This window comes from Rhinolophus sinicus, linkage group LG01 (genome assembly GCF_036562045.2).
Source record: "Rhinolophus sinicus isolate RSC01 linkage group LG01, ASM3656204v1, whole genome shotgun sequence".
In the NCBI taxonomy this organism is placed as follows: Eukaryota; Metazoa; Chordata; class Mammalia; order Chiroptera; family Rhinolophidae; genus Rhinolophus; species Rhinolophus sinicus.
Window position 1 is genome coordinate 37781644 of NC_133751.1, and position 14898 is coordinate 37796541.

General features: G+C 41.6%; 1 protein-coding gene across 8 annotated transcripts in view; it reads right to left on the reverse strand.

The window, feature by feature from the left end:
* Positions 1–14898, reverse strand: part of TNIK (TRAF2 and NCK interacting kinase) — a 363557-nt gene that overhangs the window by 146740 nt on the left and 201919 nt on the right. For all 8 annotated transcript variants that reach the window (XM_019735248.2, XM_019735239.2, XM_074327892.1 and 5 more), the window contains exon 3: positions 3411–3467. In XM_019735248.2, the coding sequence (XP_019590807.2) occupies positions 3411–3467 (57 nt within the window). The remainder of the gene's footprint in view (positions 1–3410; positions 3468–14898) is intronic.

Here is a 14898-nt window from a genome sequence, read left to right on the forward strand (position 1 = left end):
TACACCAGGAATTTTTGTCTAAATGAAGATGGGAGTGCATCTAAGAATCATAGTCTCTTTACACTTGGTGGCCAGAAAGCAATAAATACAAGACTCCAGAAAAGCGCTCCTCTGACTTCGGTGAATGTGAAGCTCCTTGAGAAGCTTGTAGAAAAGGCAGGTTCTCAGGCTCCACCCAGAAATTCAGGCCCAGGAATCTGCATTTCTAAGGAACATCCCAGGAGTGCTGATCGTCAATGATGCTGCTAGTTCACATTGAGTGACACTGCCCTAGAGGCTCCAATTTTGTACTGATGCTGCTCGCAAATCTAGAGGACACAAATCCAGATGAGAGGGAATCCCCAGAAAGTGACAAAATGCAGAAATTCCCATAATTATTTCAGGAACTAAAAGAACTTCAAAGACTTAGTCTGAGTTTAAGCACTAATTCCAAAGCAAATATTAGCAAGTTTGGAAGTGCGTCAGATCTAAAACTGGAGGGACATAAAACATAAGCATTATATCCAGTTCTCTCTGTGCCTTTTATATATATATATATAATTTTTGTATGTATATATGTATATATATGAAGAAGTATAAAATAAAAATAATAATTTAAAATTTTGTTTCAAGCTTATGGCTTTATCAGTTTCATGACAATAAACTGTAGTAACTTTGCAGTAGATCACTGCAAACAATTAACAAAGACGACCTTTGAGAATTCATCTCAGTTTTTAACAGAGCAGCTATAATGAGCACAATTATAATAATTGGTAAGAAGCTTTTGCAATATTCCATAATACACAAAAGACAACATAGCAAGACAAAATAGATTGTTTTCTGAGGGCACCACATGAGTTTCACAAAGAAAATCTTATGTTGACTGTGATGCATAAGGGGGTGATACAAAAGTCACTTGATGTTGTATCAGATACCATGGGAATAAGAAAGCCATTTCCTGATGTGGATCCATGTTTGTCTTTGTTAAGGGTCAGTGGTTACATAATGGCCAATGATGTGCCTAAATCAGGGAAACTATCCAGCCCTTTCAACAGGGGTTCCCCAAGAGAATTAAGCCGAAATACTATAAAGCATCCATTGTATGCATTGAAAATGGTGTTAACTCTGTACCATCCTTGCAAAGATTGAAGAAATAGTCTCTCAAATCATTTTCTTGCAGGGCATAGTTGTCTTGTGAAACCCAATTCAGAAAGGCTAACTGACACTCCTTAAGCTGAAAATACATATTCTGGGATACACAGCTGTGTAACTTTTTTTATTCCAAGCAAGGTGGTCTAGTGATAGTAAGTGGTTCACCAACAAATTAAAATCTCCCAAATAGAGGCAGATACTAGAAAAGTAATGTCCAGGGCTCTCAAGTCATACTTTGTGTATTAACATACAACTTTACGCACACTTGTGCTCTGAGATTAATGGTGTCAGTGGAACACATGTAGTTCTGCAGACCTACACAACGTAACTTTACAGCATGAATGTCTTGGACTCCATCCACAACCAGCAGCTATTAAATTGCCAAGTGCATCCCATTACGTGGAGATCCTATTCGGTCCAAGGAAAATACCGTAATAGGACTTTGGCAGAATTACAAAATAAATTTTAATTTGCTTTGTGGTGGGAGTTTTGTAAAAGGTTTACACATTTATAATGGGTTTCCACGTAGAGACTGATAGTATTTGATTTTGACTTTTGTGTCAGACCCTGCTAATTGACCATACCAGGACTCATTCGTTCTTAATTCCTGGTTAACAGGGCCCAAATTTTTAACTGCACACATTGGTAGAATGAAAGACTACATTTCCCAGCTTCCCTGCAGTTAGCAGAAGTAAGTAGAATTGTTGTATGTAAGTAGAAAAGATTTCACTGGAAGGGGTTCTCTTCTGTACCCTTCAGCTATCATTCTCCTCTCCCTGCCCCCCTTTATGTTTGCCAAAGAATGTGATCAATGGAAAGCTGACAACCATCTTGAACCATGGAAGTGACCCTAAGTGTGGAAGTCATGCATTAGAACGAGGGAGCAGAAAAGCACCTTTCCACTCCATTGCACTGCTGCCGTACATTCCCGTGCTTTTAACTCTACACTCCTTTAACGTGGGAGAGCAAGACACGTCCATCATAAGTAAACCTCTGTCGTCCTGCGTTTCCTGTTTCAAGTGGCAAAATCTAAACTTAATTGATATGCTCTACATACAATTTCTTATTTAGTAAAGGCCAGGTGAATTTATCAACGAATTGGGATTAAATACATGAACTGGTGTGCAACCTAATTTGAATAATGTACCTGGGACAAACAAAAGGAAGTACTACTTTATCTCAGTGCTAACAAAATATAGGAACAAAATTTTTTACTGGTTAAAAAATTGTGCAATTTAAAGAAGAATTCAGGTCAATAATAAATAAGGAAAAGAAATCAGTACCATATGTGGTATAAATGAAAATTAGTGAAAGTTATATTATGGTAGATAACATACAATATATACTTATCGAATGTAACAAACGGCCAAAAAGGTATAAACTGAAGTCTGATATACAGGCATACCATGGGCCTTTTTTGTTTGTGTACTGGTTCTTGATACCCTTGTGTGACTAATTCATTCTCTGTCTATTTACATAAATAATCCATGTCTCAGCCAAATGGAAGACTTTGGTCTTTTAGCTTTTATGTACAGCAGACAGACATCTTAGAAAAATCCCCAGGACTACAGAAAATTATTAACATGCTTTTGATGTCCACTGAGTCCTTTCAAGTCTGATTTTTGCCTGTATTCTTGAAAAGGCATTAACATATTTTAAATAGACCTAGCAAAAAGGATTGAAAGCATAAGATTGTGTTTCAAATAAAGTCTATTCCTTAGATTGCTTTTGATCATCCAGGCAGAAATTTTGTTGCAGTGTTGCTCTAAGTAATATTAAGAATTTGTAGTTATTGTGATTATTTGGTCAATAATATTGTGAGGAGGAAAATAGTCATGGTAAATATCTACTAGGACTTTAGAGCTATCCAGACTCTTGTCCATTCCATTATGAGGTAGACCTTTGGGGAAAATGTTAAAACCCATCTTTTCTGCGTAATCTCAGTATTACTCTTTTAATACCTTCAAATCCTTGTTCTGTCTTCACATGCAAATATCCTTTATTGTGTTTATGGAAATTAGTGGCACACATTATTTATTCTTCACTCTAACTACATAAGGCAGTGTGTAGGTAACTAATTTAATTAGAGTGATTTACCCATGGTCTTCTCGGTCAGCTGTTGAATTGTTGAATACTCTTACTTCTTTACGTTAAGCACAAATCAGGAAAGATCTTAGATGCTTAAAAAGATTCTATTTCTGAAAAACAATTTTTTTCTATCACTAACTTGTCCATTATAAATATATAGCTATTGAGACATCAAGATAAAGATACATTACCCCTGTGACATCCATAACCTTAATGGCTGCAAGCTGGCCCGTTTTGACATGTCGACCCTGTGTAGAAAAAAATAAAATAAAAAAGACATTAGTTCTGATAAGCAATATTTGCATTCAGTTCCAACTGTGAAGAACAATATTACCTAGATTAATGTTACAGACTATCAATGGGGACGACAGACAGACAGATACACACACACACACACACACACACACACACACACCTTAACTGCTTTGAAGATCAGTTTCTATTTAATGTTTCTTTTGTAAAACATCTCCATCACTCTGTCTTTTAGGATTGTTTTCACAGTGGTTGTCAAGTTAAATAAAATAAGATAATGTTGAATAATTTGGTTTTATGTCCTCTCCAAGGTGGATTTATATAGAAGGGGAGCTAGAGCTGGTTGGAGGAGACATAGTATCTTCTCTGTCAGAAAATACTCACTACGCAAAGGAACTTTCTTTTCCTTGATGATTAAAATAGCATGTACTGTAACAGTCTCAACTGGATATGATTCTGCTATTATTCATTTGGGACTGTTAATTCATCTTTACCTTAAAAGGGGGCTTAAAATAAAACAGATAGCAAGCCATCCAAACTCATGATCAAAGTGACAGTGTTGAGCATAAACAGAGACCACAGTGGGCATCTTCAGTCTCTGGAACCACAGTGAAGCATAAACCACACAGAATCTGAAGAGACTAGGGGTCGTGAGGGGGCAATCCCAGAAGAGCCACTTTCACTTTGCTTGCTCCTTGAGAAACTTAAATTCTTCATCTAACTCTCAGACAGCAGCCAAGATGGTCAATAACCATTACTTCTAAATGCATTTTGTATATGGCTTTGAAAACACATTTTACCTACTACTGCTGTCAGGCAGTGTAATATTGCTTCCCAAACCAGCTGGATTCGAATTCCAGCTGCATGACCTTAGGCAAGTCCCTTTACCTTCTAGGTATCAGTTTCCTCATCTGAAAAATGGAAAGAATAATAGTACCTAACTCATAGTAGTATTGCAGAGGGGATCAAATGAAACAATGCATATAAAGTGCTTGACCACGTCTGGCACAGATCAACTGTCAACAGATGCTGGTAATAATTATTTACGCTCCTGTCTCGTGATTCATTTTATATGTTGTCTTCCTTTCTAGGTTATAGATTCATGAAGGCAAAGATCATCTCATCACTGTATTTCCAGTGTCTGGAATACTGGGTGCCTGCCTATACCATAGATGCTATGGCTTGTTTATGAGTGAACAACAACAGGTAATGGAAGTGTGTATACTTGTAGTGGGAAGAGGTGATAGGATTAGTTCTGACTGCCCTTTTCCTTCTCATGTATCTCAAGCTTTTTGCATCTATTCACTCTGATTGTGATAGTGCTTCCTTCACCTTTCGACCCCCATTCTGCACCCTCTGTTTCCTCCCCACTCTGGAAAGGGCACAAGCAAAGAGACTTTAAATTGGTAATCCAATATGGTCACAGGCACAGCCCCCATACTTATTTCAACTTTCAAGAAATTGAGGGAGGGGGCTGGAGTGTTACTGTATGAAGAGCCCTGGCCCAAAATCCAGGGGCCTGGCTGTTGTCCAGGTTCTGGTCTTGTCTAAGACCTGACCCCCTTTGTATCATACGACCTGAATTGGCTCCCACCTGCTCTTACTCTGTGGTCCGTGAGATTAAACTGTTTGTGTTTTCTAAATGTAATGTTGTTTCTTGCCTTTCTGATGGTGTATTTTCTTGGCCTGGGATGCCCCTCACCTCCTGACTACCCAGCAAACTTACTCACTCTTTCTAGATTCAACTCAAGTATCAGCAGGGCCATCTGCAACAAGTCATATAATCCATCCGGGCCCAGTTTTCCCGTCAGCAAAATGTGAGGAGACAGGGCTCAGTGGTTGGGGGTTAGGTGAGTAGGTACTGCTACCACCACCTCTTTCCATCCTATGGAGCATTTGGAAACTTAAGTTTTCACAATGACTGAGTGGGGAGAGAAGTGGTACTGCCATTCAATGTCCAGGGGCCAGGAATACTAACTTCACACAGGGTATCTCACACAGGGAGAAGTTGCAACAGCGCCCTCTGTTGATAAACATTGAATGACCTCAGGCTTGTCCAGGTTCCAGTAAGAGTGTGTGATGCGATAATGATGGTCGTAGCAAAGCAATCAAGAGCTTCTCTTTGGGAATATAAAGTCATTACAATTAGGGCCATAAATCATACCCTAAACAATGGCTGTTTCTCTACTAAAGCACTGAAGGAGGGAAGGGGAACTGTGGATAAACACAGAGAGTCTGGTTGATATCCTACGCCATTCATCTTTAAGTTCATTTAATGAGGCCACACAGCCTGATAAAAGGCAGTGCCTGCACATGGCTTGCAGGGCCCTCTAAGACCTGTCGCCCTTTCCGTCATACCACCTGGGTTGGCTCCCACCGGCCCTTACTCTGTGGTCCTTAAGACTAAACTCTTTGTGTTTTCTAAATATACTATATTGTTTCTTGCCTTTCTGATGGTGTGTTTTCTTGGCCTTAGATGCCCTTCACCTCCTGATTCCCCAGCAAACTTACTCTTTCTAGATTCAACTCAAGTATCACCTTCTCTGAAACCTCACCGTCAATCACTTTTCACCTCTGTGCACTTATGTCCATGTTTCCATTATTTCATTGCGCCCAAAGGACCAGTGGTTCACCCCACCCCCTGTTTTTCTCTCTCTCTCTCCCTTCCTTCTTCTCTGGCTTCATTTGCAGCAGAACCTTCCCCAAAAAAACTCTTAAATGGAATCCTCCTGGTTCAAATAGGGGCTTGGTCAGCTCTGCCTCCCAACTGTCTCTCTTCCCTTGTGGGAGTCCCTGAGGACCGCTGCCAACTCAGTTTCAGAAATGTTGTACTTGATTTTTAACTCCTTAAGAAACCGGGTATCTTCTCTGAGTAATTTGTTTCAAGGACACGTCAACACCTAGTTCTTTATCAGGACCTTGACAGCTGAGCAGATGAGTCTGTGGTCCTGGCCCAAGGCCAGGGAACAGACAGGAGACAAGCAATGCACTTTATACTTCAAACACAAGGCAGTGGGCAGTTCTTGGTATGAAATAAAGAAATTAAGTATCTGCTATGTTTTGAATGTAGGGTACATGGTTGTTTTTGTGTTAAGAACTGCTTTAATGCCATGGAAGGTAACCCTGGACAAGAAAATAACGTACTTCTCCTCCATTTCAAGTTTCACTTCCAATCTGAAGCAGCGATTCTCAATGGGTCTGACAGGTGACTGCATAAGACACCTCGGGGGTGGCAGTTGGGGCCTAAATGAGATCTTGGAGATGGAACAATTAGCAGCCTGAGCTCAGTCGCAGAAAAATGCACCCGAGTGCTCTGGAATAGGAAGGCTGCTGAGCTGTCAACCTTTGATGGGGTAGGGCCCCAAAGGGGGCTCCTCAGCTTGATGTTTAACTCACTGGATACTTTTTACATCACCGGAGAATGTCAAACCCAATTAGGATCCTGACTGAGGCCGACTTGGAAGGAATGGCCAGGAGTCAGCTGACCTAAAGATCAGTAGAAGCCTGAGGCACAGTCACTGTGAACGCAGTGTTTAAAGAAGCAACTTCATAAAATCACAGATAAACTGAGTAGGAAGAGCCCTTCAGCCACTTTGTCCAATACCCTCCTGTGAGAGATGACGACAAATCTCACCACTAATAAGGACCTAAACCCAGGACACTCTCTCCTCTGTTCCACGTCTGTCATCCGGTTCCTGGATTAGAAATTCTTATCACTAAAATGTCCAAACAATTTTTAAACAAACTTTCTTTTCATATTTTACTTAACTTGAGTTAAACATCGAACCATTCATCTCTCTCTCACATAAACAAGCCAACAAGGAAGGATATTGTAATGGGAGAATTTTGAAGTGAAAATGTAATATTGCTCTTAATTTTAAGTTATTTCCACTTATGAGAGAAATAATAAATGTAAACCTAAGACTCCATCTCAGTTTGGATCTAAAATACATACTCAACCAAGGACTAAAAATTAAATTCTGGGGTGGAGGGTGACTTTAAAGGCATACAAAATAGTTAAAAAATGTTTCTCCACAAAAACTAGGAAACAAAAATGCTGTCATATTGCAGTTGCTGAGTCATTTCTTAATTTAAAAAAATGAAGATTTTCTTCCACTGAAATAACAATAACAAAAATAACAGACTAAATCTAGAAAAACAAAACTGGAATTTCAGTAGGACCCAAAGCCTAAGTAATGTCAATCATATCCTCAAGAATAAAAAGCCCATCAACAAGAAAGGAGGAAGAAAGGGCATCAAACTAAGGAAAGCAGAGGCTGTAGGGTCACTCAAGGGCTGATGGGCGTGGTCCAGCCTGGTTTGCTGACACACAAACCCACTGTGCCCCAATACTTCCTTTCCTCTACCTCATGTTTGAGGTAAAGAACTATACTGATTCTTGTTCCATACAGAATAACTCAACTTCAAGGTAAAATTTAGATCACCCAAGGATTATAGTACTCTACCCCTTTACCTCCTCCCTAAAAATAAATGCAAGAGAAAATCAATTGTTTGGTCTGAAATAGCCATGTAAGTCTGTACCCTGTGATGGCTGTTCTTTATTTGCTAAGGAACAGCACGAAGGCTTTAGAGCTGCTAGCCTGAGGCTAGCCTGGAAGAAAGAGTACTTTCATTTCTAGGTCACCAAAATACATTTGTTTCCGGCAGAGCACATAAGCAAACCAGGACTGTGGAAAATGCAGACACTCCACCCACCATCTCCGCCCCCTCCCCAGCCCCATCCAAGGGCTCACACGTAGGTAGCATGTTTTTGGCTCTTCAAGCTTAGCTTAGATTAGATCTCAGAAGAAGACCTGCAATTTCCTAATTGCAAGTGAGGGCCCTACCTTTGTGTTTCCAGAGCGTCTGATAATAACCCCACAGTGATTTTCAAAATGTACATCACAAGAACCACAAAAATAAATCAACTCAAATAGCAAAAAATAATCACAATGTAGAACATGTAGCAAGGCAGCTGTTATTTCATGAATCAAATGTTACAGTTACATCTATCTACCTATTTATCCATCCATCCATCTATCCATCCATCCATCCATCCATCCATCCATCCATCCATCCATCACTGAGCTGTAGTACACCACCCAGATTCTCCCTTGAAGACTGAAGTACCTGGCAGCTGTCACCCAAGGCCCTTTCTGGTAACTGCCCTCAGCCAAAAGAGCACTGCCCAAGGTCATGCTCCCTCCTGAAGACAGAAGACTTCAATGACAGGAGTATAAAGGCCCAGCCCTCTTATTGTAAAGTGGGACAGTTCTGGAGGGTCATCTCAGTTCCTGGCCACCCCACAGGATGGCTGAGGTCTTTGCTGACACTGTGTTGCAGTTAATCTACTGTCTCTGCACAATCCTACTTTCTTCACAGGTGTAGATCCTAAGAACACTGCCCAGTAAAATCCCTGCATATAAATCTCCATCTCAGGATCTGTTTCCAGGGGAACCCTACCTAAAAAAGTTGGTGCCAGGAATGGCCTAAAGAAACAGGCTGTCAGAGTGGTTGTCAATGAGCCCCTTATCCCTGGGGGCAGGCAGCTTACTGATTGCCCCTGGCACACTGGGGCAGTGTCACTGTCAAATGTTCACTAGAGGGGAAATGGAGTAGGATACAGTGCCGGGGAATACACTGGTGAGTCCAATATTGCAGACTTTTGAGAGATCCAGAGGAAATACTAGTTTTAAAAAAAATGGAATCAGATGGCTTTTGCTGAGAGCCACTAATGTGCTGGAGAAAGACAAAGAAAAGATAAGGGTGATTCATCATCAACTGAAGGCAATGTGTGAGCATCAAAAGGGAGATGAAGTTAAATCCTGAGCTGTGTGCACTGTCTTCAAACAAGACGGAGAAATCACCTCTGTGGGCTCAGAGTGCTCCCGGGGACAGGAGTTTTGAGCTTTTCAATGCATCAATGTAGATGTCTCCATGCCAAGTTTCAGAGTCTCATTGCTTCCCAGTCGGGCTTTTCTTGTACCCTGATAACTGATTCCTGGGTCTGGTTCTCAGCGTTTTCTACTCTCTGGCTGTAGAAGATAAGTCTTTTTATATGGCACCCAATTATTTATTTATTTATTTATTTATTTATTTATTTATTTATTTATTTATTTAGGTTAATGAATAACAGCGCAGTCAAGCCTGAGAAAGTCATGTTGAGCGCCGACTTCTCAGGAATGAGGGTCTGGGTCACCCAACAAGTCTGCCATAAAGACCAGCAAAGATGAGGAATCACGTGCCTTGGAGGAGGCAGATGAGCAACGGTTGCAACCATTAGAGAATATATAATGGTGGGGGGTTATCACTTTGCCTAGGAAAAGGCAGACCAGCCAAAATCCTACAGGAGTTATTTATAGAACTTATACAAAGCAAGTGGATCTAAGCTTCACAAGGGATCGACTGTAGTGTACACTGTGGTGTGGCCCCTCTGTCCCCCCTTCAAGACTGAGGTTCTCTGAGTCTCTTTCCAGGAATTTCTCTTAGCCAAAGATGGCAGCTGGACTCAAGCTCCTGCTCCCTGTCTAAGGCAATGCACCTTACCTAGAGGTAGCAAGCATTCAACGATTGGTAGATATAGGAATACAAAAGCCTGCATCCCTTACATCAACGTGGAACAACGCTGAAGGCCATCCCAGATCCAGAACTCCTTTTGGGGTACTGCCTAGTGCTTTGTAACTGCATTCAACTCCGTCCTCTGCCCAAATCTGTCTTCACTCTCTCACAGGTGTCGATACTGAGAGCACTCCCCAAAACACTCTGACAAGCAAATCTCTGTCCTCAGAATCTGTTTCCTAGGAAACTCAATGAAAGACTCTATCTATCTATCTATCTATCTATCTATCTATCTATCTATCTATCTATACATGTATTCTTGGTTATCAATGTAAAATAATATATTTTTTTACTGGATCTGGGGTAAAACTTTAAGAAAAGCTCTGATCTAAAAGATGAATAGAATAAACTAAGTCAAGCATTGGGAAGCATATTCCAGATAAAAAGAACACCATGTTCAAAGGTCCTGTGGTATAGTTATTAGAGCACTCAAGTAACTGAATGCAGGTCAGTATGGCTGGAGTAGAGAGTAAATGTTTAGTGAGTCCACGCAGGGGCTCACAGGTCACTTTGAGGTCTGTCTTTATCCTAAGACCAATGGGCAGTCACTGAAGGGCTTGAAGCAAGGGGGTAGAGTCGTCAAGTTTTCATTTTGAAAAGATCACTGTGGGGGCTAGGCAGAGAATAAAGGAAACCAGAAAAGATGATGAAGAGTCACAATTATACTCCTGCTACTTAGTACTTCATTTCAGAGATGATGGCGACTTGGACGAGCATGGAAGTTACAGAGAAGGTGAGAAGAGTCCAAAGGAGGTCAAATCACCAAGGTTTGCGAATGAATCAGCACGCTTCCTACAGCGCTTGACACAGCAAGAACTCTGTGCGTATGTGCTAGATAATGGATTGAATGAGGGAGTGAGATTTGAGGGTTTACTGGGGTTATTGATCAATACCATCCATATGTGCACATCTGTTTCTCCCCTTCCCCTCAGCCGACCACATTTTTATCCAGCCGCAAAGTGTATAGCAGCAGATGGGGTGGGGTTGTGAGCAGAAATTACAATCATTTCACCCAAAATAAGTTGGAAGATGAATTAACTGGATGAAGTTCCTTTAAACTCTACAGAGAGGCTAATTCATCTCTCCATAGATCACAGAGAGAAAACTAGAAATTGTTTTTAGTTTCCCCTCTGAACTATAATGATGAGAATGAAGGTGAACTCTGGTTTCACACTCACAGGTAAGATTAAAGCATAGTTAAGGTACCTATTTGGACATCTTCAGGAATGCTACCTTCCTTTGATAGAATTTATCTTGATCCAAAGAGGCACCCAGAACAACTTTGTGAAAGGCTCCAAAAATCCTTATGATCATGGAACACGTACATTCACAGAATATATTTGGCAGTGTGTCTATTCCGGGTTACATGAGGCCTCTATTTTTCCTTGGCCTGCATGTGCCGTTCATCAGTAGCTTAAAAAATCTTCCTCTCCATGGAGGCAGATCTATGACCTGGCCATCACTGCACCCAGGCCGTGGCAAAGATAAAGCAAGGTACCCATACAGGACAATTCCCATGCTTCAGTTCTCCATCTCAGCACCATTCCCTGTGAATTCCTCTGCTTGGCACCTCTGAGAGCAGAAAATGGATTGTTTTCAAGATCGTTCAGGGCTGGCCCAGCTGAGAATTAAAGCTTGCTCGCAGCCACAGGGTGGGGAAGAAAAGACTGCATCTCATCTTTCTTTGTTAGAGACGAGGATTCTCCGTCTTCATGGCTGCCAGTTTGGCTCCAGTTGTAAATGAAAATGGATGATTACAGGAAAAAAAATTAAATAGTCACAATTTTTAGCAGACAATCGTTAATGTATGCAGATTCCATGGCAGAGAGCCTGATGCCTGTACCCAGGAAAGGCACGCACAGCTGAAGTGACAGCAGTGACAAAGCAGACAGACTGTGGGGTGACGAGAACTCAAAAAAGTAGCAGAACTAGTCTCTTGGCCGTGGCCGTAAGCCAAGAACACATTTCCCAGTAACCTCCTCTCTCAATCCAAAAAAATGAGCACAAAACTAAAGATCTTACTAGCGCTCCTCTCATTTATTCCACAGAATTACCACAATCGTTTATGGCTTTTGTACATTAATTTCTAGGAGGACTACACTCCCTAGATATGGGGGTTCAAAGGAAAGGGATAGCATACGAGTGTGCCTGCCTCCCCACCCAGCACAACAGCCTTCCCTGTCCTGAGTCCGGGGGCACCTGGGGATTTAGACGGCGTTTAAAAGCCTTGGTTCCTGGACACCAGTCCAGGATGAAGTTTATACCCACCTTTAGTCAAAACATAAAAATAAAGACCCTGATGTGAATTTTTTCGGAAAGCCAGAGATAGTCAATTTAAGCAGGCTTACATTATTTTTGGCGTTACAATGTCCTTAATGAAAAGATCTTCATTTTTAAAAGTAAAAGTAAACAACCCTATGCTGCTTCCCAATGGTTGTTTTTGTTTTTTACGGGGGGGGTGGGTGGGGGTGGGTTGAGATTTTCATACTCCAGGCACAAGTGTTTTAGAATACACAGGTATAGCACAGCAGAGAAGTCAGGAATCCCTTTAAGATACAAAGATGCACAGTTCTTGATGCAGCCCATAAAAAAATTAAGTGTAACAGTGTGTGCTCTTAATAGCTTACAGTAGTCTATGTGAGATGTATTAGAAACAACTTATCTCTTCTCTGAGTTTCCCTAGTTTGGACCTTCAGTCCAGCAGGCACCTGACTTCCACACACTAGAACCAAAAATTCCTCAAAGGCAGGGACCTTTGTTTGGGTAATTCTCTGACACTGCATAGGACAGCATCTTGGAAAGAGCAGGTGCTAAATCATGCTGGGAAACATGAAGCTTCTAGGCCTCATGGACCTTGTAAACAGCCTCCAATCCCAGCGATCAGAGAGACCCCAGGGACCCCAGGGATCCATTACGTGCTTAACCTGGGAGGAGCCTGATAGAATTCCGGGAAATGCCTTCTTAAAAGTGGCAGAAGGCTTTTTTCTTAAGAAAAAAGAAACTATAAGAATGTCTCCTGGAATCACAACTGGAGGAAGAAGCCACACGGCCTGATGTGAGTGTTTTGCTCAAGAAGGCTTTGTTTTTGTTTTCTTTTTCAAGCGTTAACTAACACTGGACCATAGGAGTGAGCCCTGGAGGCTTGAGCAGACATTAGTATTCTGTGTTTCATAACCTCACAGTTTACCTGAGGAAATGCTCAGGGAGAGAAAGATATGACAAGGGAAAAGCAAGGTCCAGACACCGCCCTGCTATAGAAACCCTCCATCTCGGCTTCCCCTTTTCCTGTGAGAATACTAACTCGAGGCAGGGCAGACACAACTGTTCTTCGGGAAGGGCAGGTCATTTTTCTAGATTTCGAATCAATAACTCCCTCTCTAAGTCCTATTTTATGAGGCAACTCTGCCTTCCCCTCACGACCTCTGGCAGACCCTTTGCTCATCCCATCCCACCTCCCAGCTGCAGATTAAAAAGATATATTATGTCTTCTATCCAGGCCTCCCATAGGTTTGTCAATTGCAGCCCGACACAGGCCCCTATGGTCAGAGATTTACAACCACGTGGTCCGGAGTGGGCGGGTCTGGCTTTGCACCAGGAGGAATCGTAGGCACAGGGGCAGAAATAAATAATAATAATGAAAAGACAGTGCTGCATTTCATTTCACCTAATTTATGGCTTCGATAGGAAGCCGGTCCACCCACAGCGCTGCCTGGGTCACTTAATAAACAGGACGTCTGTGGCAGCAGTGAGAGCAGGTCTTGAAGCTTGAAGCTGTGCGGGTAGAGAAAGGAGCACATCGGTGCTGTGAGAAAAACAAAGGGAAAGGACCACAGTGTTCCCAGCTATCATTCTTGGGGCGTCAGGAACACACATAGGGACTCATTTGACTCTTTATTAGGGCTGTTGATGAATAAACCCTCTCCCACAGTGTCCTCAAACCCCCAGAAGTTTTAATTAAAACAAAAGAAATGTCAGCAAGAAAAGCACTAGAATATAATTAGGGCCCACCAAATCTAAAGTAATTCGGGGGGAAAAGACTAGTAATGAAAGGGAAGCTTTCATGTGCTTGAATCCCTGCTCTGTGGCTGACACAAAAATCAATTTCAATAGGCTTTAGTTGTATCTAAGCAGGACCACAGGTGACAGATGAATTTTAGTGAGCAATTTACTGCAGTCATAATGATTCCTACGAAAAAAAGGCATTGCAACGAAATGCCTCCTCTGAAGGAATACTGTAATGATGTGTGTATACAGACACATAGCTATACCTACAGCTATAGATACAGATGTAAATATAGATTTTGGGGGGATGGAAGCTTTAAGCAGTTGTGTATGTTTTACCTTTTAAAAACTCTCTACCTCGCACCCTTTAAGGAGCAATTTTGGCCCCGCCTCCAGGAGATATTTGGGGATGTCTGGAGATATTTGTTGAATGTTATAACTGCTGCTATTATTATCTAGTGGGTAGAGGCCAGAGATGCTACTAAACCTGCTATAATGTACAGGACAACCCCCTCCCCCAACCTGGAATTATTGGACCCAAAATGTCAATGTGGCCAAGATTGCCAAACCCTGCTTTAAAAGAATTTGACATTTAATCGGTGCTCAATGAATGTTGGATTCTATTAAAGGTCATATCCCCCAATGCACTAAGGTTACAAAGATCAAAAGATAAGGCCTGGCCTTCAGGGATTTCTCATGAGGGGAGAGGGTGGGGGGGAGATGGAAGTGGCATTGTTCTTTCTCTGCTTAGCATCGTTTACAAATGAGGCTCATATTTCTCAAATTCCAACACCCATGGCCTTTTAG